The sequence below is a fragment of the Aptenodytes patagonicus genome, chromosome 12, assembly GCF_965638725.1.
Source record: "Aptenodytes patagonicus chromosome 12, bAptPat1.pri.cur, whole genome shotgun sequence".
NCBI lineage: Eukaryota > Metazoa > Chordata > Aves > Sphenisciformes > Spheniscidae > Aptenodytes > Aptenodytes patagonicus.
In genome coordinates, this window is record NC_134960.1 from 6611703 (window position 1) to 6638593 (window position 26891).

Genomic DNA, 26891 nt, shown 5'->3' on the forward strand with positions numbered 1-26891 from the left:
TAATTTTTACAACGTTGCACATAATTTAGATGCTTTAGAGCTGATTAAAGCTATCAATAAAAGGGCTGGAAAAATTCCCATCATCTTTCAATTCCAATATATAATTCAATCATGGTACAAAATCTGTAAATATAATTGCAAGAATTTCACAGTTGGCGCATGCAGAACTTTTGCTGTTAGGTAGTTCAGCAGAAGGCACTTGTCTCGAATAGACGTTTTCGGATGGCTGGCTGCTTTGGAAAATTGTGTGGTGTGGGGAGAGTTAATGTGTGGTGGAGGAAACACGTGTTGCTGCAGAGCAGTAAGAAGGCTCTATTGTAGAGCATGCGGTAGTGGGAGGGTGGGAGAGAGGATTGGAGGGCAGCTGTACTCATCGCACCTGGCTAGGGTTTTGGTCCACAGTTGGCAACATGAGAAACCAGATAGACCTGCTGGCCACTGTCACGGTTTTGGGAGTCCTGGAGCAAGGTAAATGTCCTTTATGTAATGCTAGGTTAGTAGTAAGCTAACTATATTAAACTTCATGGAACTTGGTTCCTGTATTTTGCTTGGAGTCTCTGTGGAATGAAAGTTGCTGTTTTCCAACATGTTAAAACAATGCAAATGTTTGGCCATTCGTGGTGGAAGTGTCATGCCTGAGGACGTTCGTTATTTAATAGGAACTAAAAAGATCTGCAAACCTCGAAGCCAGTGTCTTAGAAGGAAATGAAATGTAAGTTTTACTTTTAAACTTAAAACAATTTCAACAGTAGAATGTCTTTTAAAGTAAAATATTTTCTGTGATTGAATTTTAGCAGGTAATTTGTTACTTAGAGTGGCTGGAGGTAGCCAAAATAAAGGCAGATTAATAAATATGCTGATGAAGAGGTGAGTGTACAAACATACATCGTACATATATAGAAAAGAGCATCTCGTACACATGTATTTCTCCTCTGTGACCGATACTGTTGTGTGTTCAACTCATATAGCTTAGCTGCACGGAGCAGACGACAAGATGAGTTGACAGCACACAGTAATTTGGAAACTAATGCAAGCCCTTCTGTTCAGAAATAGACGCGGACATCTTCAGAGAAACTCGGCAACTTCTCATGATTTAAATAGATGCGTTTGGTTTAGACCATTTAGAAAGAAGCAGTAGTGTTGCCAAGCTCTGTCTACCTCTTGTGTTTAATTGTGGGTCCTTCGGGCAAAGGCCTCTCCCCCTTGGGCTTCGGGAGAGTCACGGGAGGGGACGCTGCCCCTGCCTGGGGTGGGGACAGAGCACCCGTTTTATTCAAATCTTCACGTTTCTACGAGGGAAGGTTGGTTTGTTGGGTTTTTTAGTACTGAATTAATTCACTGTATCACACCTCTTTGCTTACAAATTGATGTGAATCTCTGAGCAGCCTGATGTATTTTTAGCCATCAGATGATAAATCTCTTAATATAAGCATTATTTAAAACAAATATGCTACTTGAAGAATAGAGTTCAAGATTTCTGAATTATTAGTAATTTCAGACAATTTACAGAGAAATATCAGCAACTACAAACGGAAGATACTTTTGTCTTATGAATTTTTTTGTTATGAATCACAAAAAACTAGTTTGAAAGGTTCTGCAGAGTAGATTGAACTCTTTTCCCTAGAAGTCCATGCTGAGAAGGCTTGTGCAGCGTGGTTTTCTTCAACACCTCATTCTGAGAACTGTTTTTGGAGGGTAATTCTTCATCCTTAATGCTTCACCCGTACACCAAGTTTGGAGGACAGCTAGCCGTCCTCCAAAAGGCTCCTGCTCCTCTTGGGTGGGTGGTTTATATATTATCCATCCCCAAGCATAAGGGATCTGTTGCAGGACTTGTCTGAGTATTTGCCCCTGTATACAAGCAAGATGTTAAGCATAGAGCTGATGGAGATTCTTACCATGCTCGTCAGTCACAAGAATGCTACGTTAGGAAGGGTGCGGATGGCACGAAGCAGGATGAAGGCCGTTGCCTAGCACAGTCAGGCTTATGCCACAAGCCAGAGCTGCGCGCGATGCGGTAACTTTAGCTCGGTCCATTTCTTGAGAGGTGGCTGAGATGAGATCCTGAGAGCGTTAAATAGTTGCGTAGGAGAGATGTGCTTATCTGATGTGAAGAGGAGGTAACAGGACAGGTCGTACTTTCATCATCTTTTTCCCAGAGCTCCGTCAGCTGCTGCTGAATTTGCCTGTTGTGGGTTACTGCAGACCTAGCGGTCTGTTTTCACGGAGGGGGTGCTGTGTTACATCCTGCCGCATCTCAGATGCAGGATGATATCCTCCCCCTCGACCGCAATCAGTGTGCTACACACGAATCAGGAGGGGAAAAGCAAACTTGCTCCTCCCCACCTTTCTCTCCCAGCACCTTTTGTTTAGAGCTGGGTCACTGCACACAGTGGAAGACACGAGAACACACAGATGTTTCCTTAAGTGAATGTCCATGTATTTAAATGGATAATATGTTGTGTAATACACAGGTCGCATAGCATCAGATTATTTACATTTCTAATTCCCTTTTCTCCTACCTATGTTTTAATGCTTTTCTGCAGGCACGCATGGATCTGTCTTGTCTTTAATCTTGCAACATCTGTCCCTACTTTCCTGCTGTTCTGCTTTTATCTTCTTTGTTAGAAGAAGGCAAGGCAGTCCTTGCAGCCTGGCTCCTTGTCTCTCTGTTCGATGCTCTGGAAATGTTGCTACGTTAGGACCTTGCCAATCCAAGTGACTCGCTTAGCAGCATGCTGCCACAGCCACCAAAGTAATTGTTTTTTATAACTTAGTTTTCTCTTCTATGAAAATCCTTGTTATCCATAAAGGCAACAATGTAGTAGTGCACCTAAAAGATAAATACTTGAAACATCAGCAACGACCTGGGATTGTAAGAACTTTCATCAAATAGTGAAACAGTCCAAATCCTCATGTTAATGAGTTTTTATCATTAAGAAGTGACTTTCCATGTCCCTTACAAATGTTCAAAGGAGCGATGTAGCAGACACAGAGTTAGTACCTTGGCCCAAACTTGGCACAGGCAGTCGTTGGCAGCATGTCTGCTCCTTGAACTGTTCAAGCCTTGGGACTACCCTGCAGGAATGAAGTGGGAGGAATAATCTCCCCCTTCCCCATTTCCTTATATTGCCATGATTATGAGCATCTCTAATCGACTTGATATCCCAGTGCTTCACAGTTTGGATGCTGCTCCGTGACATGGTGCTGTCCTTGTACAAAAGCTTTGTGCCCGCTGGGCATAGCGGGAGGCATTATACGTTATTCCCATCAGACTGGCTGAGGGTGTACTAATACTCTAAATACAGAGTGCAAGATTAAAAAAAGAATTATAATTCTGTGATGGCATGTGGACTCGGTAAGGTTTTAATGTGCGTTGCTGGCCTTCCTGGGCGTGTTTGATCTGTTGGGGAGCAGCACCGAGGGCTCTGCTGCTGCGCGCTGGGTGTCAGACTATGCAAAGCGCCAGCCAGCACGTCGGCTCTGCGGTACATGTGCTCTGCTAGGATAACCAAATCGGAATTTAAAGTACAAGCCTGAAATAAATGGCATATTTATTCCAGGTCGTGCGTGACAGCCCTGGACTATGAACCTAGACAGTACCAGCTCTTTTCCTCTAACCACTTGCTTGATTCCAAGCTAGATAAAGCTTGGCTAAATAAAACGCTGCTGGACTGTTACCGCTCCTGTGTTCTTTTTTGTTTTTTTTAGCCTATTTTGCACTGCAGGTGATCTATGCCCGGCGGAAGTACAAGATCTCCCCTCCCGAGACAACAGGTCACCCTGAATTTGAGCGGATCTTCAGAGCTCAGTAAGATTTTGACTTTTTTGTGGTGACTCCATCTAGATATGACTTGAGTCAAATGTCACTACCAGGAAAGACTGAAGTCACCCTCAAGTCACTTTTTCACTTATTGCTGCTGATACTAAATTTTTTTTTTAATGCTTTGTGTGCAGAGGTCCGAGTTTTGATTTGGAGCACTTTGCTCTGGCTGGAGTGTTTCTGTCCATCCGTGATAATCCTCCTTCTGGCATCGTCGGAGGCAGCCAAATTACAAATTAGTGTCTGTATGGAAGAGGTGCTGAGCATTAATGCATTATAATCATTAAGTTTAATATTAATGTTGGCTCCAAATTGTGAGAGTAGCTGAAGCTACGTTAATAACCTAATACTTGCTCGTAAGTATTTGCTGTTGAATTGAAGCAAAGGGCCTTGCTGGCAGAACCAGCTACGAGGACTTTTTTTTCTTTTTTTAAGCCATTGTACTGTGAAAGTAGGCACTCGTGGGCCCATGCTGAGAGCTGTTTCTTTTTGCTCTGTTCCTATGGAGAGAGCAATGCTGGAGCTAAACTGGAAATATTCATAGATCCCTTCGGCTTCCAGCAAGCACCAGATTCCATCTTTCATCTCAGTCATGCTGTTTTGTAAGCGATTGAAAGGAATTGGCCGGAGCTGGTTTGAAGGGTAGTTCGAGCACGGCACTAAATCCTGAACAAAGCAGCTGCGTTTCCTTGCCAGCGTGCAGGAAGCATTTGTGGAGTGACAAAAACACCGGTTTCGGTCCTTTTGCAAGGCAGTGAAAGGCTAGCCTGCATGAGAGGCAGCAGCCTTTGCTAGCTGGGTAGCTGTTGATGAGGCTTTTAATTAAATACCGGGCTGTGCGTTAAAAGAGTTGTGATGTGGGCTGCGGTGTACCGGGGAGCCCTCTGCTATATTCTGCAGAGGAGGCAACCTCAGGGAACTTGAGTTTGAGAAGGTATTTCTTCATTGTGGGCTTTTTCCTCCCTTTATTCTTTTCCCTGTGGAAAAGGATACAAATGGATAATTTGTTTTGATAGATTTAAAAAAAAAAAAAAAAAGAGGGGAAGAAAGGTATTGATTTATTACTCACTCGTGGAAACCTGGCAGCCTCCCCTTGCTGAGGCTCAAACTGCATTTGCAGCGTAACGTTCTTCAGACTTTTTCCAGCTCCCAATCTGGCTCCATTCCCCTGAGGCTTGGTAAATTTTTGGCCAAATTTAAGGTTAAATTGGCTAGGGAACGGTTAAATGTAGGAGGAATGGAGAAACAAAACCATTGTCTCTAATAGTACAGCTCCCGCTGTCCTTCCTCACAGAAAATCTGTATTTTTGTCAGTAAAAGAAAAAAGAAGGAAGAAAACCTGGCTGCAGATCTGATCACCTTCTGCTGAAGTAAATCTGGGAGAAGGCTCCTTCTTGGAGCATGACTTGTGTGACACCTGAATTTGAGCTGTGCTCACCCAAGGGGAAGAGAATGCTCCTTAAATAATGTCAAGGAACCTCTACCCTTGCAGCTCTTAAGCCGTAGCTGCACTAGATGTCTGTGAAGGCACTGTGTGTGGGGCTGAGGATGGAGCCTGTCCAGCAAAGACAAATCTCCATCTCGGCCACGGCTCGTTGTTGCAGGGTCCATGTGAATGAGGATGAGGTGAACGGTGTGTGTTGTTTGGGTGCTTTTCTTCTCTGAAATACAGATATTGGGTGTCCTTGGTCGCAGAAAAGGCCCTTTCTCCACAGCACAGCAATGCCTCTTACCAGCCTTTTCAGTTTGCTCCGACATGTGTTTCCAGCTCACCTCTCTGGCCTCGGTTAACTGGTCTCTGACGTACGGGGATGCAGTTTTAATGCTCATCTCTGGTTCCCATCAGGGCGAATTGCTCAGAGTACTTCCCGATCTTCGTCTCACTCCTCTGGGTTGCTGGAATCTTCTTCCATCAAGGTAAGGGGGATGGGGGGGGGGATGACCCCAACCCAAACCACGTGTATCACATGGTCAGCCCTGAACTGGTCAGGCAGTTGGATTAGATGATAGTTGTAGGTCCCTTCTGACTGAAATAGTCTATTCTATTCTAAACAAACAAACAAAAACCCAATTTAAATCCCATTGCGGCTCGGGCATGTCCTCTCTGTACCTGTGAGGCTGTTACTTGGGGAAAGGAAAGTTCCCCTTTGGCCAGATGGACCAAGGAGCACCCCAACTCCAGCGTGCATGAAGCTGCTGGTAGCAGCCAAGCCGGTCTCCTGCCCAGAGTAGATGTTTGGTGGCATCGGCAGCCTGTGCTCCGCTGCCAGCGCCCGGCCGTCCCCCCCATGCTTCTTCTCTTAGATAAGGTCAGGTTGGCTCGTGGCGCCAGGGCGGCGGTAGGGCCGAGAGCAGTGTAGCTCTCTGCTTTGGAGGCTGCTGCTTCCTGCTGCGCTGGGGAAGGAGCAAGCTGAAGCTGAGCTGCAACACAATACCCAAATCACTATGTCAGAACGAGAAACCATAACCCAAACAATTAGTCATCCACGGTCCATCCGGTACCAAGCGGGTTTAGGGGATTTGGCTGCCGCTGCGGGGAAGATGTGAGGAAGGACCACGGCAGGGAGTGTTGCGAACCCAAGTCCCAGGGCAACTTCAGGGGGTAGAGAGCTTCATCCCTCACAAAAAAGGAAAGGAAGAAAAACCATTTAAACTCCTGCATTTTAAAGCTGAGTCCCTCTATTTGGTTCTTGTGGTTGTGCCTCCATCTGCAGGGGGAAGTGGGGGCATGGGTGACTGAGCTGGGCTGCAGCTCCAGCAGTGTCCGGGGAACCCCAGCCCCATCAGGACTTGGCTTCCCTCTCCCCCGCAGGTGTGGCCACGGTGTGCGGGCTGCTGTACCTCTACACCCGCTTCAAGTACTTCCAGGGATACGCTGTGGCTGCGCAGGGACGGTTAGTATCCGGGGGCTGTGGGCACCCCAAACCAACCCAGGGAGGCTGGGTGCAGGATGCGTCCCCTGGGGCAGGTTTCCTTCCTGCGGGTGGGACTGAAGGCAGGTTTGCATCACCCCCTTCTCCCCCCCTCTCCTGCCCCACAGGCCCCTGCTTGTGGCCTCACCAGCTCTTCCTCAGCGCAGTCGCAGAGGAGCATGGGGGAATGCCAAGCCCTTGACAGCATGCTTCGTGTCCTGGGTTGGCTGGCGGTGTCTGACGGTGTTTTCTCCCCACGCAGGTTGGGGCCGCTATACGCCAGCACCCGGCTGCTCTGGCTGCTGGTGGGGCTGGCAGTGGCTGGGCTCCTGGCACACTTCCTGCTGCCCCACTCCTCTGCATGGATGGCGGCACTGGCGCAGCCCCTCCAGCTGCTCGGTGCCTGGTGAGCAGGGCTGTGGCTCTCCCAAAACCACTGCTCACCCTTGGTGGAGGGGAGCGTGGTCTGTGACTGAGTATCTCCCCAGCTCTGTGCTTACCTTTTGAAGGGAGGCAGATGCTGGCACTCCTCTGCTTACAAAGCTCCACTCTTCAGAGATAATTTCCCTTCTAGAAAGCAAACGCTACCCAGCCTCTGCCCCTGCTTATGGGCTTCACTGTCAGGTTTTGTAGCACCGTCTGCTCTAAAACCTTTAACGCGTTGGCTCTGCCTCATGGACCACGGGTCGACCTGTATGCTGTTGTCACTCCGCCTTACTGCTGTAATGATCTATGTTGAAGGATCACACCATGGGTATACAAAAAATAAATTCCTTTTCAGCAGGAATCACCTGTGATTGTCAAAGGTGCTTGGGGACTGGGTGTGAGAACATCTGAGGGTTAGGGGACTGGGTTGCATGGGAAAAGCTGCTGCAATTAAGACTAACTTGAAAGGATGGGTAAACTTGTCTAAAACCTTATCTAAATTTTGGGAAAAAAGCCTGACTCTAGTCCAAATGCTAATGTCAGTGTTTGGCATTGACTTGAATGATCTTGACTTGGCCCTGACTTCACTTACCACTGACCCACCAGTAGGACTTTGCCCTCTCTCTGGATTTCAACCTCTGCTGCAAACTTGGGGTTTGCAGGTAACTAAAGCAGGCATCAAGCAGGCAGCTCCTTGCTAAGCTGTATGTGGGTATAAAAAAAACAATGTATTTTGTAAGAAAGACAACTGTTCCACAATTGTACCCTTGGGTGTACAGATGCCCAAGCACCTTCCCTGCTCCCTGATGAGGAAAGACCTGACCAACCTCTCTTTTTTTAATAACTGGTGAAGATTTCTGTGGCGCTGGGGCAAAAAATAACCAGTCTCCCACTGGGCTGCTCTAAGTGCTTTCCCCAGCATGAGCAATGCTTTGGGAGTATCAGGTAGTGGTGAGCGCTGAGGAATGACTCCATTTTGGGTGTAGGGGCTACAGCTGGTCCCTGACCCCCAGGGACATCCTGGGGAGGGGGAACAGGCAGGCAGAGCCAGAACCCGTGCTTCCCTGCCATGAGTGACTCTCACCGCTGCACCCAAGGTTTAAATTTAGATTTTATTACAGTGCACGTTATTTTATATATTTATATATAGAGATGTACTTGAAAAATCAAATGTATCCAATAATAAAAAATACAGCACATTAAAGTAGTATAATGCATTCCAGTGTATAGCTGAAGAGACATTGGGATTTACACTAATCCCTACTATTTCTGAACTGGGCTACTTCTGCTTTTTTCCACCCCACCCCCCAAAAAAACCTCACACCAATCAATAACTGAAATAGTTATTTAAAAAGATGGTTTCTGCACTCAATCTCAAGGCATGAAGACACTGGAGACTTCACCGTGAGTTAAGGGGCTGTGTTCAATGCTGGCAGGCACAGTGTGGCATATTTTATTTTTTTGTTTTCCCTGCCATACTCATAGCTCTGACCCCTTTGGATTCGTTCCTCCTCTGCCAAAGGAGGGTCAGTCTTCACCCTCGCTTAATCCTCAAACTGTGGCCAGGACCATTGCCTGGGCGAAGGCAAGGCAGACCTCGGTCTCTGGCTGTCTCCATCCCAGCTTGCCTGCAGGGTCAGCCGGCAGGACTCAACGTGACCAAGCCCCCTCTCTGTCCCCAGTACAGCCAGTGATTGCCCTGTCCTGGGCTGAAGGTGCTTTTAGTCCCCACACTTACTAAAGCTCATCCCGACCCCAAACTGTCCCGTGTTGGTGCGGCCCGAGTGGCACGCGTGGCAGCCATGCACCCGTGAGGGGCCGAGGGAGCGCCTGGGCCTTGCCGAGGGGAGCAAAGCCAGCCCTCTGCACGGGATATTCGTTTTTGCTTTTTGCTCTTCTTCCAGAGAAGATGATGTCGTGGCCCCACAGCGCCGGCTGGGGATGGTGGTGCCGGCCTGGCAGCCGGTTTGCCGAGGCCTGTCGGTGTGTGCCACCTCCCGGCAGCCGGGCCTGTGCCTCGCTGGCGTGGCTGTCCTTGTGCCCGGGCGAGGCGCCGCGGGGAGGAGGGAGCAGGAGGGGAGGGAGCAGGACCGGGATCCACGCGTGTGTCCACCCTTCCTCACGCCCATGTCACTCTGCTTTTTTGATAAAAATCTGAAAGGAGAGGGGGTTGGGATCAGAGAGAAGCCGGCGGAGGCGGCGGGGAGCCCCAGGCGAGGAGCTGGGCAGGGCTGTCCCTCTGCCGAAGAAGCCCAGTTTACCTCGCTCAAGATGATCCACACTGGGGAGTCGGTCTGGATGGACAACCTGATGGCCTCCAGCGGCCCGAAGGATGGGTCCACCTCGCCCTCCGCAACGCCCTTGGAGAAGGAACCTGGCGGGGAGAGCACGCGGGTGATGTGGGGACAGTCCCCTGGCAGCCAGCCTCCCCCCCCCCACCCCAAGGGGACTACAAGCAGCCATGGCAGCCCCTTGCCCGCAGCTCCCCAACACAAGAGAGAGGGGCTGAAAACCAGCAGCGTGGACATCAATACAGTGCAAAATGCTACACTGAGGGGAACAAAAAAATCAGCTAAACAAAACAAAATGGGGAGTATTTGGCTACACCTCACTGCTGTGCGAAAGGGAGGCAGAGTGGCCTGACGGCAGCACTGTCCTGTAAGAGACAAATGTCAGTTCAGGATCCACACCATGGAGGCCAGTCTCATCCATAGTGCCAGCAAGGTCTCAGCCTGTTGCTATGTCCCATTTTTGGGTGTGATCTTTTTTTTTTTTGGAAAATGCAACTGGGAGAAACCAGACAGCATGCAGAGGAATGCTAAAATGGCAAAAAGCTACGTGTGCCAGGGAATTTTTCTTTTATTTGTCTATTTAAAAAAAAAAGAAGTCTTAGTAGGGACACCAGGGCTTTACCACACACCAGTGGGTCCCTGTAGGCTGCAATCACTCATTCTTGTCCAATGGCAGGACAAGCACTAAAACAAGCTCAGGTGGCAGGAGACAAAGTCCAAGCTGCAAGCAGTGCGAGTACCAAGACAGGCTGTGGAGGGAGAGTGCGAAATCGCCCACGGCAGAGGTTTTTAAGACCAGGTTAGGCAAATGGCTACTCTGAATAATTTGGTCCCAGCTCTGAGCAGAGACAGGCAGAAACATAGGACTGAAAACTACCTGAAGAGGACACTTAGTCTAAGAGGGGAGGGAGGGCAGTGGAGGAGAGGAGACAGTGACAATTAAATCCTGGCTCCTGGCAAGCAGAAATTACTCTTTGCCAAGCAAACAGCACTAAGGGGTCTCGATTCACTTGAAGGTGAGGATATGGGCTGTGTTATCAAACCCAGCAGGCAGTTTACCACCTTGCACCCTGCTGTACCTATCTGGATGTAGCCATCCGGTGTCCTGCGGTATTTGACAGCTGCTCCCCTTCCCTCCTGCAAGGCTTCCTTATCCGACTGTAGGCTCTGTGGGAAGGAGAGGAGCTCTGCACAAGGCCAGTGGCAAGAGCCACCCAAAAGCCCCAAGCAACAGCAGCAACCCCGGAGCTGCCCTCGCCAGCAGCCCTTGGCCTGTCATCTCCCCCCACCTGGCACCCCGAGCCTCATGCCCCAAAACAAGAGGACATCTGCTGCCCTCAAGCTGCTGCTTCCACTGCACCATCCTGGCTCCAACCCCTCCTCTGCAGCCGTCCCATCCATCTGAGCATCCCCTCTGCAGGCATGGATGGCTCCCATAGTGACTGCTCAGGGCAGCATCCCCGCTCCCGAGGTGGTACCACACCAGGTGTGACCCCCTGGCTCCCAGCCAGCATCTCTCAAAGGCACTTGAGTCCTGTAAAGATTTTCCTGACGGCTTTAAGCAGTTCCCTTCTCTCAAACCTCTTTTGCTTCCCACTCCACCCCCGTCTCAATTCTCAATAAAACACTTACGTCAAACGGCAAAACCTCCACAGTCGTATTGAAGAGTTTGTCTTCTGGGTGCTCGATGTTCCCGCTGCGGAAGAAGAACCTGTGACAGAGACCAAAGCCATGGAAATCCACACTGAGCGAGAGGGGACGTGATGGCTTTCACCCCGGCTGAACCATCAAACAGCTCAACCTAACAGGCATCTTCCCAAAAAGCCCACGGGCACATGGTTTAGAAGGAGACCTTCTGCGCCAGATTAGCTAAAGCATGGATTGCTCACAAGCGCAGGAAAGCAAAGGGCTCCGGCAAACATGGCCCCACCAAAAAAAAGGGTCAAGTTATCTTCCCCCTGGAACAGCACTGCTCCCTCCTCCTGGGCAGTCAAGCAGGAGACGGGTAAGAAATTCAACATGAGCCAGAAGAGCAAAAGGAAGTGTCTCCGCATGCTCCAGGCTGTCCCCACGTCCCTCTCTGCCAACCCGCCCCCAAAGCACTGGCCTTTCAATGCGCAGTGGTTTGAAGAATCTGAATCTGATGAAGTCTCCGGCAGTGGGAGTGAAGGCCCAGAAGAAGTCCTCCCGCAGGTAAGCCTTCTCCAAGGTGAAGTGCTGGTAGGTTTTCAGGCTGGTGCTCACCTCCGCAGGAGGGTTGACGTGCTCTTTCCGCAAGGCCTGCTTGCCAAAGTCCTTGTCCTTGGTGGGCATAAAGCAAAAAGGCAGAAAAGGGTCATGAGCTGCTCTCGCCCGTGAGGAACAGGGATCCCAGCAACAAGGCACCGCAAATTAAAAGCTCTCGATTTGCATAGTGCAGAAGGATGAGGGATGGAAGTGATCTGGGGAAGGCACCAGACAGGGCAATGTGTGGCTGGATGCCAGGAGGACACAACTTCAGGAGAGGCAGCACAGAGAAGCACCACTGCTCTGCACTCTGATCCAGCACCAAAGAGCCTTTCATTGTCCAAGCATCCCCAAACGCGTGTCCCTGCCCCAGGAGCTCTGCAAACAGCTCTTACACCTGAGGAGAAGGTGGCTGGGAGGCTGACAATAGCATAAAATGACTGGATTACACAGCCTGACAGGCACTGCGCTGCGATACAAACTGGATTACACCATCCATTTGCCTGGGTATTGGACAGACACAGGACCGAGCACAGCCCAGGGACACGTGTCTATGGGTCCTGCACATACAGCTGTGGGAAGCTTGATTTTGTTGATGTTTAAATACACACAATTTAAGCTCTTACACGGCAAGCTCTAGTTTGCCTATCAGCAAATCCCAGAAATAAGGAGCGGGGTGGGAAGGAAGTCAGACCAACCCAGGAGTCCTCTCTCCAGGGTTTTTCAGTAGATGCTTCAACATCACTTGCCTGGATCATGGTTTGGCACTCGAGATGGGTGGCCAGGACCAGTACCAAGGCTTAAAAGCTTGCAGCAACTCTTGGTACACGTCACTGCCATGCTGAGAAGCTACATGAGCTCACTGTAATTCAGAATAAAACACAACCACTGCACATAAATCCAGCTGCCACCGTCCCACCAGTTGCTGTCACTGATGTCCCCACCCCAAAAGCAGCCAGTTCCCATGTGCCTGCAGGCCAGGCCGGACAGAAAGGCTGTCTGCGGCTTGGACAGGCAGCTGGTACCCACCTTCAGCTTCTGTATCTTCCCAGCCAAGGAGGAGTGGGTTCCCACGTGCTGGAAGAGCGAGGGCTTGAAGCGGATCCTCAGGTTTGCCTTCTGCCTGTCGCAGTGTTTCTGAAACAAGACAATCCCGCAGTGCCCCATGCTTAAACCCCCATGGTCCACTGTGCCCCGTGAGAGGAACGGACAAGGGCACGAGGAGTGATAAACATCCCTGCCCCTCCACCTCTATGCCTTTCTGTGTTATTTTGGCTTTAATTTGGCAAGAGGGCTTTTAACCACACTCTGGAGGAACCTGACCGTGACTCTTGGCTGGTCACCCACCAGGCTGTGCCCAGGTTTAAGCGTCAAATGTCTCCTTGCCAAGCATAGCTTAGCAAACGCTGAGCAAATCTCCTCTGCATGCTGTCAAGTAGGGACAGCCAGATAATTTTGTTTCTTTTTTCCTTGGCTTATCAGGAAAGTCTTTCTCCTACAACTCAGAGTTCGGGATCACTGATGTCTGAAGGTACAGTAAGTCCTGGGATGATTCAGAGCCTAAGCGAACGGGTAGCAATTGCGGGTTCTTTTCAGACGGGCAGAGTTTTCAGTTTGTTGGTAGATTTTGTTAGGCAGATGTATGGCACGTGCCATTGTCTGAGTTGTTTGACTGTTTCACACCCATCCCACCATGTAAATAAACTTGGAGATGCAACTCTGATCCAGCCAGTGATTTTCCGTGGGGTGGAGGGAGAGAGACGATGGAGAAGGAATAAAAGACAAAGGGAAAAACACTGAGAGCGTGGAGACAAGAACTCACATTTTAAAAATAGTTCATTTCTCTCAGTTTCGGGGAGCAGGACAAAAATACAGGCTTAAAAACCAGAGGGAGAGGGCATTTGTTTTCCAAATTTTGCTTTTTCCAAGAAAAGCAACACACACGCACCCCTACCACCATCTGCTCTCACAACCTCCCACCCAAGAGCAACCCTGGCAGAAATCCCGCTGCTGGGCGCTGCGTCACCAGCTGCCTGGCACCAGGCAGGGAGCAGCGGGGAAAGCCAGCCACACCGAGTCCCCGCGATGGGCTGCCCACACGGGCCACCGCCACTGTGCCGGGAGCTGGGAAATTCCAGGCATGACCCCTGCGAGCTGCAGAAGAGATAATCCCCTAATCCAGCTCACGTTACATTAGAAAATTAAAACTAGCCATGCTAATGGGAGAGACCCTACTCAATGCCAGCAACCCCAGATGCAACCCCAGCAGGTCTGATCTTGCTCTGGATGGGGAGAGGAGGAGGAAGGGGAATGGAGGGAGCTACAGCATCTCCTGATTTGTCTTTCTCCCCTTTCCCCTTCTGCTAAAGAAGCATTTGCCGAAAGCAGCATTGTCTCAGTCGAGCCAGGAGGGGGAATGGCTCAGTTGGTGGTAAGAAGGTCATCCTTTCACACAGCTCTACCCCAGGTAAATCTAAAATTAGTTAAAAAAGAGTGAGCAGAATATATCCAGAGCAGGCAAAGCACTTACCAAAAGCTCAGGTCAAACAAACTTTCAATCAAAAAGACAAATCCTCCCCGCTACCAATTTGATTCTGCACAGTGGGATTCACAAGGGAAAGTCATGTTTGAAAGGGCACTGTGCAGAGTTAATCATGCAAACAGTGAGGAAAGGAGCCAGAAATCCACACGGAAAGTAGGTTAATTTTTAAAAAGGCAACACATTTAAGAGGTTTGCAGTTTCCCCTGGGAAAACCTTGGCTCCGCCAGGTAGGAGAAGATGAGCGAAGATGAGCTAAGGAGAAGATGATCCTGCACAGCAGGATCTGCATTTAATCAATGCTCAAGCTGAAGATTTTGAAGGGGGGGCACAGACAGCAGCATCGTTCCCAGCTCCATCCCAGCATCCCGCCACCCCGGCTTTGCCCATGGCTGTGAGGACCCTGGGGGCTGCCGGACAGGCCCGGGGACTGTTCTGTCACACCTGAGCACATGGTTTGAACTGCCAGGAGGACATGATGGACATCATCTGAGACTGGCCCTGCTGCACGTGGGGGACTGGAGCTGATGTCACGGCCTCTGCCAGGGATCAGGCCAAATTAAACCACATCCTTGCCCCAATTCTGCAGAGCCCTGAGGATGCCCTGTCCCCCCTCAACACATAAATACAGTATTTATCCCCAGAGTGACCACTTGCTCTGGCATTTGCCACCACAAAGTAGTTGTGGCCATGAGGTCTGTCCTAAGTGACTGGCTTCAAGCTCTGCACGGGGACTCCGCTGCTCATTCTCTGCCGGGGGAGGAGGGCGAATGAGCGTATGAGTAAATACAATATGTTCAGAGAGGAGACAGGAGAGTATCTGGTGGTGAGCTCATCTTCCACTTGCTGTCACACACACTCCTCCTCTGCCCTTCCCACTCGCTTTAGCCCCTCGCTGCTGCTGCTGATGGGAGTTCAAACACAACCTCCGCAGGGCACGGGGGCTTCTGTGCTGCTGTCTGTAAGGCTTCATGCAGACATGGCTCCGCAAATGAGATGGCAGCATGAAAATGGAGCCCATTTCACCTCTCTGCGCCCTCCTAGAAATCCCAATAAGAGCTTTGCGTGCTCTGGCTTCATTTTGGCACACCACGCACGGCGGGCTTGCTCTTGGGTCATCTGGGGTGAGCTCTCTGGGCAGCCTGCGTGTGTGCTCCAGGCGGGTATGGCACACGAGCCCAGAGCCAAAGGGTTATTCTGGGGTTATAGTCAGCGAGCGGGGAATGGCTTCAGGGAGAGAAGCACACCAGCATGAAAAACAACACAGAAGAATGGGGAACGGCTACTCTCCTCGAGGACTGGAGGAGGAATACCCTGTTAGTGCTTAGATGCAGAAATAATGCCTTTTCTGGCAGCTGCAGACTACAAAAGCCTGAACTCCCAGGTCTTTGCTTACACAATCTGCAAGGACACCCTGCGGCACACTCCACAGGGACGGCACGATTCGGCGCAAAGTCAGCACCAGAGCTCACAGAAAAGATCCTCTGGAGACACAGAACGAGCGTACATTTGCCCACACACAACAGAAGGTTTCCCTTCAACAGAGGTTGTTTACATACTGCATCTTTTTCAGGGTTGCAGACTTTCACCCAAAGGATGTGATCCAGCAGCCAGTCAATGGGTTTGTCCTTATAGAACATCAGGATGAACTCCACGATCAAGCTCAGATCCAGAGACTTGAACATTTTTCCTACAGCACAGAAAGAGAGAAGAGAGAGCAGTTACGGTATGAAATGGTCAAGAATCAGAGCTGGGAAGAAAAAACTTTGGAGAGTGGGCTGTGGAGGTTGGATGTGTCCATCTCTCTACGTAAAGGAAATAGCGTGCAGCTCTGTTTTATGTACCAGTACTGCTGGCATTGCTAATACAGTTCCGGATTTAATATTCATCGCAGAATTAGAAAGCATTAGTGTCTCACAGGTCACAACAGTATCAAAAGGTCTAAAACTCTTCCATTCAGTAGGGAGAAATAAGGATGAAAAACATTCAGCCAGCTGCAGGACAGACCATTTCCTGCCCCGAAAACTATAAGTTTTAAGCCAGTCAAACCAGCATCCAAAATAACAGATCAAGCTGCTACTGCAACCATGTACTGCTGTTCCCAAAATAGTTCTGTGCTGATGTAAACTTCCTTTTGCACACTCTTAGGCAACTCCAGATCCCATCCAGCCTAAAAGCTACTGGTCACGTCTAAGCTGTTTGGCTGTCAGCTGGGCCACCGACCAGGTTTATTTTTATTAAAAGTGAGTATCAGCAGTACCAGCTGTGAGGATCCTTCTCCCCTGTGCAAACACAAGAGTCACTGCAAAAATAGGGAGGGACCAAGTCCAAGTATTTTACCATCTTGTGCAGACAACTTGTTGGACCAAGAGCATAACTGCTTGCAAGAACCAGCAGGCACTTGTGTCCGTGTCTGATGGGACTGGGGTAAGTGGGGGAGAACGTTACCAATAAACCCCAGCTGAGAAAACTCCAGGATCATCCACTCTTCAGAGGGCTGCTGCAAGGCAAAGTTCTTCATCGTGCTGAGATAGTTTGGTTTGGCCACAATATCATCCTCCAGCTGCAAGAGGAAAGGACACTCAGTGTCAATGACCCATCCAGGTTCCAGTAAGAGCCTCCCTGTGCAGGCCAATCACGCCATAGACCGGAGGAAAGCTTTGGCACAGACCTAGTTTAGTTTGGAAGATGCTCCAAGCAGATTTTTCTCACCCAATCTAACAGGTAAATGAAACAAGGATTCCTTCCCTCCCTAGGCGGGAGGTCTCCAAGCCTAAAGCATCTCAGAAACCTAGCTTTTGAACCTACCTATCTGGTTAAAACCTGCTCCCACTCTGCTGTATCACACAACTGGACATGCTCTTTGCCCTCTCCCAAGCTGGGTACGAGCCACAGTGAACTCACAGGTACACCCATCTCCCCTCCGCCCCCAGCACCAAACCCACCTGCACGTAATATACGCCTTTGGACTGGGCATACATCATTAAAAAGCAGTAGTCGAGGTTTTGCTTTGTCCTCCACCTGCAAGAGACAAACATGATGGGAGCGCTGATCTCTCCTGCGGTACCGGGCTGCTCGGGGGAGCCAGCCGAGGCTGGGTTTAAGCCAGGAAGGTGACACAGCTCTTGGAGGAGGGGATGGCATACGGCCTCCCCCTTTTGGTCTCAAACTGGTCAGCTAAGAGTTACTGGAAAACTCAGGGACTTCCAAAATGAACATCATCTGGGTTAAAATGACCCCTCACTTGGTGATGGAAACACTGCAGCACAAGGCAAGCCCTGCAAAGCTGGCACCAGTTCATATCCCCGTCCCCGCCCCCCCGTCCTTCCAGCTCTTGGATAAAGCAAGTTCAAGGGCCTCGCCTGGCCCTGTGGAAGAGCTTTTCCTGCTGGAGTCAGGGGGGGAGATGCTGCAGTTACTTAATTCAGGGCTTGCCTGGTTTTAAGCTCATTGATTCTTACCTGACTCTTTCCTTGGGGTCCCCAAAGGATTCCCGCAAGTGGGAGAAATCAGGATAGAAATGCGGAGACGGGGAAATTACCTCCAGGAGACCTGAGTGTATTTCCTTTGGGAATCTGAGGGAGAAAAGCAGCAGTAAACAAATACCTCCGTGTCTGACACACCGTTTCATAGACCAAATCGCTGGGTAAACACTGAACCGCAGAACCAAACAAAAAATACAGCCTCTAAGATAAAACTTCCCCAGCAGCTAGTGCACTTCCAGGCCCCACCAAAGGACATCAGGAGGGACTGCCCCGGAGTTTTAAAGCTGCTCTCTCCCTCCCATGGTCTCTAATAGCCCCACGTTCGTGTGCTCCCCCCCCAGCATCCCTCCTCCCTCCCACACGCACACATGGGTCAGCTTTAAAGACCAGCTGCGAGCACCATGTACTCTCTACAGGATTAAACAGACCTGCAGACTGGTGCACCAAAGAAAGGACTTGCTGGCATTACCGGCATTTAGACATTTTCCAAATGCATCAGTAATTAAAAGCCATTTTGCAGAGATTATGTTACGCATTTCTGTTAAGTTACTTAAAACACTGCTGTCCTGTAGTTAGGACAGCCAGCAGGAATTCTACCTAGTTCCCTTACGCTGATAAAATCAGCATCTATTTTCCCTATAATGCGGTTAAGAACCCTTTAAAGAGTCAAACTCAAACAGAAAAAAATGTCACCCATCTGAAAAATAGGTACCTACAACAGCCTTGCAAGCAAGACCCAGAGATTACTGTAACTGTGAGAGATAAGCGGGAAAACCAGTTATTTTTATACTGCCTTTTTGAGAACATTTGGTGCAAGGCTGATTTCCTTTGTTTGTGCAGAGCCCGAAGGACAGAAGATGGGGCAGAGGGAGACAAAGCAGCGAGATTGCCAAAAAGGTCTCACTTATTTTTCCCTTCCTTATTCCCTCCTTGGGACTGGCAAGATTTTCAGCTAACACTCAAATCTTCCCTTCCTCAGGCAGCAGTGAAACAGAAGCTCCTCATTGAGCTGACAAAACCTGTACCGAAGCAGCAACAGCTTTCTCCCTCCTGTGATATGAGCTCAGCCTGCCCTGGCCCCACACCACCTCAATTCAATTTGGAAGAAAAATAATTTCAGTGAATCAGGGAAAGGCAGGAGGCACTGGAGAGGGGGACAGCGAGAAATCAAATCATTAAGTCAATTAAAGTTTCAGCCCTTCTATGCAGAAGCACTCTCTGTAGCAGCGCCCAGTAATTTCATCAGGACCCATCGGACAATTAGTCCATTATCCCCTGATAAGTGCGTCCTCCTGCCAGCAGGCAGAAGGAGGGGAGCTCTGCCAGCTCCTGTACAGCAAGATGGAGGGCTCTGTTTCAGCTCTTCTGCAAGTGCCCGGGAACACAACCCTCCCCGCACACGTCCCAGCCCCTCTCCCATCATTGGCTCGGGGACGTGGGGTGCCGGGAGGATGTGCTGCCCTTTTGCGTCTCCTTATGGCGACTGCGATCCTTTGGAAACATGCAATCGCAGGAGCTGGACAGGAGTCACAGCCTCTTCTCTCACCACCTTTTTCTTTTGCCTCTGAGCTCTGATGCTGTTAACGCCCGGACTGGCTCACAGTTAATAATCCGTCACCGGCTCCTGCCTAAACAGCCACTGACGAAGCTGCAAAAGCCACTAAGACTCCAGGACATAAATAGCAGCTAGCGTGAGAGACAAATGTAACTAGCGCCTAGAACAAGGGAAAAACAAACAGGCTGGAGCAGGAAGAAAAATGGATCACGGATTTTAAAGCAAAATAAGGCAGGAGCATTTGGGTGTGCTTACCACGCTGCCCAGTTGCTCTGACTCCGCAGAGCAGGTAGAGGGCTGCACTAGACACAGAAACAATTGCCAGGATCACTGGAAACCTAAATTATCCATCTTCTCGCAACGCCACAGGACAGAAAGAGCAAAATGAAACGGCATGACTGCGTGTGTTAAATACCGCAAGCACAAAGCCGCCTAATGGAAGCTACGTATGGGATGCATTTTAGAACAAGCAGAAAGTGGAAGCGGCAATAGCAAAGATAGCCCAGAATTTAAGAACAGAAAAAAACCCTAACAACAAAAAAAATACAAAAGTGAAGCATAAAAGCATGTATTTTCTCCTTAATGAAGCCGTTCCCTGGCCTCGCTACAGGCACAGACCGTACCGCCGTACTCATTTGGAAGTGCTTACAAGTTTTTAATATTTTCTGCCACTCCGGCTGTGTACTGCGGATCTGTCTGAAAACAAAAGATAAGCAGCGTTAGATCCTTCAGCCTCAGCCTGTGCCCCCCATGGCTCAGAAATCACCTTCAACACACCCCGGGGGTACTGTCAGCACCTCTGTACCATCTTCATGTCTCCTTTTATCCAGTTTAACCGCTCTCCCCATGCTGATGGTCTCCTAGGAGCCCTCCTTTGTGGCCAGTGTTAACCAAAGGCACCACACACCAAAAGCCACCCCAAAGGACTGCACATCTTCCCCACATACTCTCCTGGCACTTCTGCCCTTGCCAGCGCCAAGCGTTTGCACAAAGTGTTAACTTCTGGACTATTTTTTTTTTCTCTGTACATGCTGGCTTTCATCCAAGCGAATACTCTTGGCAGAAAAGGATCTCCACCCCTTTTGTGAAAAAGAGGGGTCTATTTATAAGCATGCATTTTTCATTTCAGGTTTATTTCGATGCTTTTCTTCCTAAAACAACAGTTTCTTCCCACAATCAACCTGGCAACCCGTAACAGTTGGGAGGCAAAGGTCAGCAGCACCGCCCGCCGCTATCTGCAGGCGAGGTAAGTGCAAACACAGGGACAGGCACTGGACAGAAACCATCTTGCACAGTGACCAGGAAAACAAAATCCAAGAACAAAGGGCAGGAGACCCAGGAGCAAAAACTGTGCCTGTTTCCCGGTGGCGGTATTGTTTTGGGAGGTTGTACGGATCACGGGACCGGGCAGATCTGCAGACGCAGCATCACAGAAGCCGGGACCGGCTGCCGCTGCGCTTGGCGCCAGGCAGAGGTGAGAAGTGAGACGCCGGGGATGTATGTCACAAGCTGAGGACAGTGCTTCCATGCTGGAACGGTGACAAGGGAGGGTTTTCTCGAGAGGAAAAAGGTCCCTTTCCCAAACAGGGCTCAGGCTTCTGGTGCTGGACTGATTTCTTACCCCAGTGCTGCCAAGAAAACAGCAACGGGAAAAACAAAGGCAGGAAAGATGCTCCTGGCTTTGGGGGCAAACACACAGCTCCACTCCAAGTGCCCAGCTGCCACCAAAACGGCAGGTTGGTGACAGCTGAGCCGGCCAGCTCGCCCCAGGGCTCCCCTCTGCCAGGCGAGGAGCCCCCGGCTCTCCCAGGCAGCCTGGCCGCTGTGCATGACACCCGTGGCGGTTAGCGGTGGCACTCAGAAATGAGAAGTCCCCATCCCAAAAAGGACATTCAGTTGCTCTACTCGTTGTCCTGCGTCTCTAAATTACCCAGCGTCCGGTCCAGGTTCATACCACCTCTCCACTGTTTATTCTTTATCCCATGCCTGAAGAGCCCTAACAAGCAACACCAAGTGCAGGTACATTGAGAAACACTTTGTCTGGGAAGAGGCAGAGCAGGCACAGCGGTGGTTGACACTTGCATGGAAGGAGGACGTTGTGTCAGCAAGAAAGAAGAGTGACAGTGGTGATCTGCAACAACTACCATCGCTGTTACTGGGCTATGGCCAGGTGTGCTCCTGCACTTCACGGTATCGGAATTAATTTCTTTGTTGTTCACTTCCCTCGTCACAGGTACACACGGAAAGTCAGGTGCTGCCATCGCAGCATGCCCCCTATTTTCAAGTCAACTAAAAAAAAAAATATTACTGCAGTCCTAAACAGATGTTTTTGGTCAAGCTACTTAAATCCTCTCATGCTTTAAGCCACCCACTGTGAAAACAGCCACCAAACCTGTCCTGGCTCGAAGGGAAACGACAGCCAGGACCGAACCTTGTCCCAGGCACTTTGGGCTGCACCCATCTGTGCAGCCTTCTCCTTGTACGAAATACCAGCCAGAGACCCAAAAACCAAATGCTACTCAAAATGTCAAATTATGGGTAAACAGGCAGCAAACCCAGACATTTATCTTTGTTCCGCTCCCAGTAACACGCCACTGAGGTTTATCTTTCTCACTGGATTTCTGGAAATTAAGACAAATGCACTTCAAGCTCAAGAAAATAATCCTGAGGGGAAAGCCATGGAGAAAAATAACCATCTAAACCCATCGATAAAAGCAGCTCTTGAGGATTAATGTATCAAGGCTTTTTAGCCCCTGGATTCAGCAACTGATTCTGGGCTCCAGACTCCGGTACGAAGAGGCATCATATTAGTCTCAGCCCCAAAGCAGCGGGCTCTTGGGTTTGGAGAGGGGGTTAGTGCTGTCTTACAGGTACGCGGAGAAACGAAGCTGCTTCAGGAGAGCTCCCCCAGATGTGGCCATGGGGCTGCTCCAGCACATTTTGGGAACAACCACTCAAGCACCCTGCAAGAGCCATCATGATTTAGACCAGAACGATGAATGCACGTGCTGCACTGGCAGCTGCTAATGTTTGCCTGCTCGCATCCTGACCCTCTCTGGCCCAATCGGTGTTTCATTTTGGGCAGGACGCACCTAATGATCCTGGTCAGACGGCAGCCCAAGGCTGGGCTTATCTGGCCCGGCAAGCGGCAGAGCTGGCCTCCAGGTGGGCAGCTGTCCTGTTTGGCACTGAGTTTGGGAGACAGTGGGATGGGACGGGGGCCAGGGAAACGGGATAAACAGCGAAATGGAATAAACAGGCAAAGCTCTGTCTTACCTCGGCGATGAGGACGACGATGACGGAGTCCTCCTTCTCCTGCTGAGTGAGCTCTGAGATGAGGGAGTTGAGGGTGTCGGTGAGGTAGGAATGCACCTCCCGCTTCACGCTGGGGATTCCCATCACAACGGACACTGCCCAGAGCCAAGGATAGATTTTAGAGAGGGGGGTGTGCTGGGACAAGACACTTTGCTCCGCTCCCATGACAGCCTCATGGTTCACCTGCTCGTTGCCATGCTCCGTCATTACAAACCAGCAGTGATCAGCAGGTTGGTGGGTTCCTGGGCTACGTAGGGTTCCCATACTCCTGTCCCTCAGCCTGGTACCAACCAGCAGCATGCCAATGCGCTGGGCTGGCAGGGCACCCATGGCAGTCAGATAGACTCTTTCTTTTCTCCCTGAAAGACTGGTGCCTAAGGAAACACCCCAAACCCCTCCCCCTCCTAGGGGCCTTTTCAGCCCGTGAACGTCAACTTCAAGACCACCCTTGCTCTCCAAACCCCTCCCATAGCCAGAAGCACCTCAGTTTAAGAGGGATAAGTCAGGTCTTTGGCTTTGGGTTGGGATTTGGGAGCAGGGGGAGAATCATCTAGTACCCAAAGTCCTATTTCAGATGGGATTTGTCTCCTAAGACAGGTTAGAGTCTCTGTGAAGCACCCTGCAAACTGTGCTTTCATCTGACCACCTTCCAGGCAAAGTCTAGAGCACTCTGGAGATGGAAAGCAGCAAAAAACATCTGGCAGAAGCATCGAGAACATTTTAGTGCCAGTCAAGAGCACAGACAGCACTCCCCTGTAGACTCGCAGACGTGACATGGCTTACCCACCCCACGTGCCATGATACCAAGGAAGCTTGCATGATGCATGCAGCCACTCCTCCAGTCCTGCTCATCTCCGTACCACAGCCAGGCCCAGAGGATAGGGGAGGGACAGGCACTAAGGTGAGGAAGAGCACCAGAAGCAGCACTAATTCCCATTTACCTCCAGTGCGCCCCTGTCCCACATGCACGGCTGGCTGCAGACTGTTCTCCTTTGACAGCAAATGTGGCAAATGATGGAAGATGGTGGGAAGGTGCAGCACATTCTTGTTGGTGATATTCCACAGTTTTAACTTGGTTTCGTCTTAAAAAGGAAAAGGGAATCAATTGGAAGGAACGGTAGGTAAGAAGAGACTGCAAGGCAAAAAAGCCTTTTTAGAGCAGCCTGGCCACCCGAGACTACAGCTGGGTCACAAAAAATCAGGCCAACCTTTAACATGCTACCACAAACCCAATTAAAGTTCAGAAGGAGCCATGAGGGCCTTAAAGAAGTCCTAAAATATTTGGGAAAGAGGGGGGAGAATGAAGATAAAATGAAGGTCAAATCGGATCTTTCTGTAGAGATCCAATTTTCTTCAACTGAGCAAAAAAAAAAAGAACAAATAAATTGGTGAGAGGTGCTCAGCCAACCTAACTCCTCCCTCCCCCCTCTCCTTGGATACCCATTTTCCATATGGATTCAATACAGTCATAGGAAACGGCATGTATGACTTGCAAGGAAAAAAAAAAAGCTTGTAAGCAAGCAAATTGGCAAATATCCGCAGCAGAGGCAAATCTCAGTGTTTAATGATGTATATGCACCTCTAATTAAACAGGAGTTTAAGAGTTCCCAGGTCCCTCTGAACTCCACAATTTGCTCGCGCCGGGGGAGAGAAGAGCACGTCCTGTCCGCAGCCCTGCACACACGCACACGCACGCACACCTCTACCTCCTCATTAGCCACAGCTTCAAAACAGCCCGAGATCCTCAACTTCTCTGTTTATTCACCAGATAAGCTGCTCCAGGTCCGGTTTATATCCCGCAGGGCCTGCTTCTCTGAGATCGCTCTCTTGATCTCCTCCAGGACCAGGTTGAGCTCCTTTGAGCGCTTCAGGCTCTCCTGCTCGGCTGCGTGCAGTCGGTCTCGGAGGGCGAGAAACTCCCGCTGGTAGATGTCCACAACGTCACCTGAAGATGGAAAAGAGAGAGAAGCTTTCTCCTCCGCGCTCGGAAGGGTTTCAAGTCACAAAAGCAATGCCCATCACTCATACCTCCCCTACCTCCACAATCCTTAAAACATGGGTTTAAGGAGCTGTGGTCCAGCACGCACCCATGGGTTGTGTTGGAGAGAGGGCAGTTTAAGTTGCAGAACTACAATTAAAAAGCTCCTTCCATTTTTCTCTTTAACTTGGGTTTCCAGGTCGTATAGAAACAGGACCTCGTTCTCTGTGACCAAAGCATGCAGCAAAAAATAAGTTGCATGGTAGTTCTTCTTCACTATATACTTGGAAAAGGGGAGTCAGCTGTTGGCATTAATTTTATGAGCAATATTCCGCATCTCTCTGCAGCTCCAGAAGTTTGAGACAGCAACCACTGGAGCGAGCAGCGGGGAACCAGAGTCAAGTGAAAAAGAACTGAAAGCACTGGTGGTGATGGCCTGTTAAAGCCACGACAAACCCAAGGAATACCAATATTTTTAATTGCCTTGCTCCTTGCTGTGGTTCCCTTGTGGTGCACAAAGGAAAGAGTTTTAAGAGCACACATCAAAGGGCATTTGAATGGGTAATTTGGGAGAACCCCCAGACAGCATCTTGAAGGCCCTCTCCAGATGTCACAGGTCATCTCCCAGATGACGCCAAGTGATGGAAAGTGAGATGCTGGCAAGGGGGACGCCACTCTGCAGCGAGACGAGGGCTGGCACAGCGCCTCCTCCAGCTCTGGAAAAGAGTCCCAAATTCTAATGGCCAAAAGGGATTTTGGGAATCTAAGCTCTCCGAAACAAGGCAGGATAACGAATATCACACGGCAATAGCTGCCTGGATGCTTATATAAATCCAAGTGTGTGGATACGCACCTTAAGGATGCATCATAAATGTAATATATAAAAAAGAAACTTTTGATAGGGCAATAAAGCTTTTTATTTTGAAACAACATCTTATCACCATGCCCTTTTTAAGCAATAAAACTATTGAGAGCCTTCAGCTGGAACTAACTATACAATAGCTGGGAGTGGAATCAGTTAGTCATTAATGAACTTTCCCGGGCCGTTTTTTTACCCCATTATTAATGAAACTACTCATTAAAAATACACTTTCATCTGTGGTCACTCCTGTGTTTTCAGTAAGGCTATAACTCACAGGACTACACCCAAAACAGATTCATCCACTGGATAGTCGACCCTTAGCCCAAACACAACCAGGAGAGCTAATGACCAAAAACACTGCACTGGAACTTCCCGACATAGGGCTAAATATAAATCAGAGCCATTGAAAAAAGACACACTGACTGCATCGGCAACTTCTAATTTGGGGTCCATAAAGAAAAAGAAAAAGGAATTTTGAAGATCAGACATACCCAGCTCCGAAGCACAGAGTTTCCAAGACAACAGTGCTTCCCAGTCCAGCTCCCGCCAATGCTTTTGCCTAGGAAAAGTTTCCCCCGTGGGGTCTCTTCCTCAAAAAAACCCTTAAAGACTTACTGCTTCAACACAAGGGGACCCCCCCCAAGGCAGTCTGGCTCCTATTAACCTTTCAGCATTATTTTCAAAGCCACCGGCACATGGGGAGGGAGCAGAGGAAGTTAGTTACACCCATTTGATTACTCCATCCATCTGACAACACGTTATTCAGAGAAAGTCAAGGGACAGACATAAACAAGACCAGTCCTTCCGTTTTCCTGTGCGGTGCCGCTCGCTTTCCACTCCCATCGAGAAAACATTTAAAAATTTGCAGAAAAACAGGCTAACACCCAGCTCCGGGAGCTGCTACAGGAATTCACAGGAGGATGTCAGGCTTTAAAGTGACTCCACGATGAGCTAGACCTTTACCTCCTGGTAGCTCTCAGACGTAAGAATATACCTTTCAGCTTCCCAGTACTCTAGATTATAGGTTTTCCTACTTGTATCTTTTACTGGTGGCATCTGTGAACCCCAGCAAGGAGCAAGTCTCGCTCCCCATTTTTTCACGAAACGATGGCAGAAACCGTGCTTGTGCAAGGCTGGAAGCATTTGGCTCTCGGCATATCGGGGGGTTACTATCCCGTGGATGCTATCAAAGTCAAATCACAGCTAAAGGCTGTCATTAGATCTTGTTCTGCAATACCTGGAGCAGAGTAAAGGCAAGGCTTTGCACTTAATGGCTTTTTCCAGAGCACTGCACTTCGTTTGTGTCAGATTTAGAAGGGAAATGTCACTGATTATTCAGTCACTAATGACCTGCGCGCCGAAGCCAAGAGCTGTACTTTTCATTAGAGTGCAATGGTGATGTGCAGTCAACCATTTGCTGCTTTTCTGGCTAATGGTTGGAAGTGAAATTGTATTTGTTTCCAGTGCTCTTGTCCTATG

At 49.5% G+C, this 26891-nt stretch overlaps 2 protein-coding genes across 2 annotated transcripts in view; one reads left to right on the forward strand and one right to left on the reverse strand.

Moving 5' to 3' along the window:
• The first annotated feature begins 395 nt into the window (after positions 1-395).
• Positions 396-7684, forward strand: LOC143165995 (leukotriene C4 synthase-like). Its single transcript, XM_076349938.1, has 5 exons — positions 396-468; positions 3712-3811; positions 5670-5740; positions 6636-6717; positions 6998-7684. Exons 1-5 carry the CDS (start codon positions 411-413, stop codon positions 7143-7145), a joined length of 459 nt encoding a protein of 152 aa, XP_076206053.1. The 5' UTR covers positions 396-410; the 3' UTR covers positions 7146-7684.
• A 575-nt stretch (positions 7685-8259) lies between these two features.
• The window catches only part of MGAT4B (alpha-1,3-mannosyl-glycoprotein 4-beta-N-acetylglucosaminyltransferase B), a 52549-nt gene continuing 33917 nt past the window's right edge, over positions 8260-26891 (reverse strand). The window contains exons 2-15 of the mRNA XM_076349642.1: positions 24338-24517; positions 23514-23654; positions 22534-22667; positions 19907-19953; positions 17679-17792; positions 17163-17238; positions 16666-16780; positions 15777-15907; positions 12708-12815; positions 11560-11753; positions 11085-11163; positions 10532-10619; positions 9423-9535; positions 8260-9315 (exon numbers count right to left, since the gene is read on the reverse strand). Of these exons, the coding sequence (XP_076205757.1) occupies positions 9292-9315; positions 9423-9535; positions 10532-10619; positions 11085-11163; positions 11560-11753; positions 12708-12815; positions 15777-15907; positions 16666-16780; positions 17163-17238; positions 17679-17792; positions 19907-19953; positions 22534-22667; positions 23514-23654; positions 24338-24517 (1544 nt within the window). The 3' untranslated portion in view covers positions 8260-9291. The remainder of the gene's footprint in view (positions 9316-9422; positions 9536-10531; positions 10620-11084; positions 11164-11559; positions 11754-12707; positions 12816-15776; positions 15908-16665; positions 16781-17162; positions 17239-17678; positions 17793-19906; positions 19954-22533; positions 22668-23513; positions 23655-24337; positions 24518-26891) is intronic.

What these genes read in the sequence shown, in the direction of transcription:
- LOC143165995 (XM_076349938.1), top strand. Translation starts at nt 411, where the DNA reads ATGAGAAACCAGATAGACCTGCTGGCCACTGTCACGGTTTTGGGAGTC. An exon ending in GAGCGGATCTTCAGAGCTCA is followed by an intron (nt 3,812 to 5,669) that starts GTAAGATTTTGA and finishes GGTTCCCATCAG; the next exon opens with GGCGAATTGCTCAGAGTACT. An exon ending in TGGAATCTTCTTCCATCAAG is followed by an intron (nt 5,741 to 6,635) that starts GTAAGGGGGATG and finishes TCTCCCCCGCAG; the next exon opens with GTGTGGCCACGGTGTGCGGG.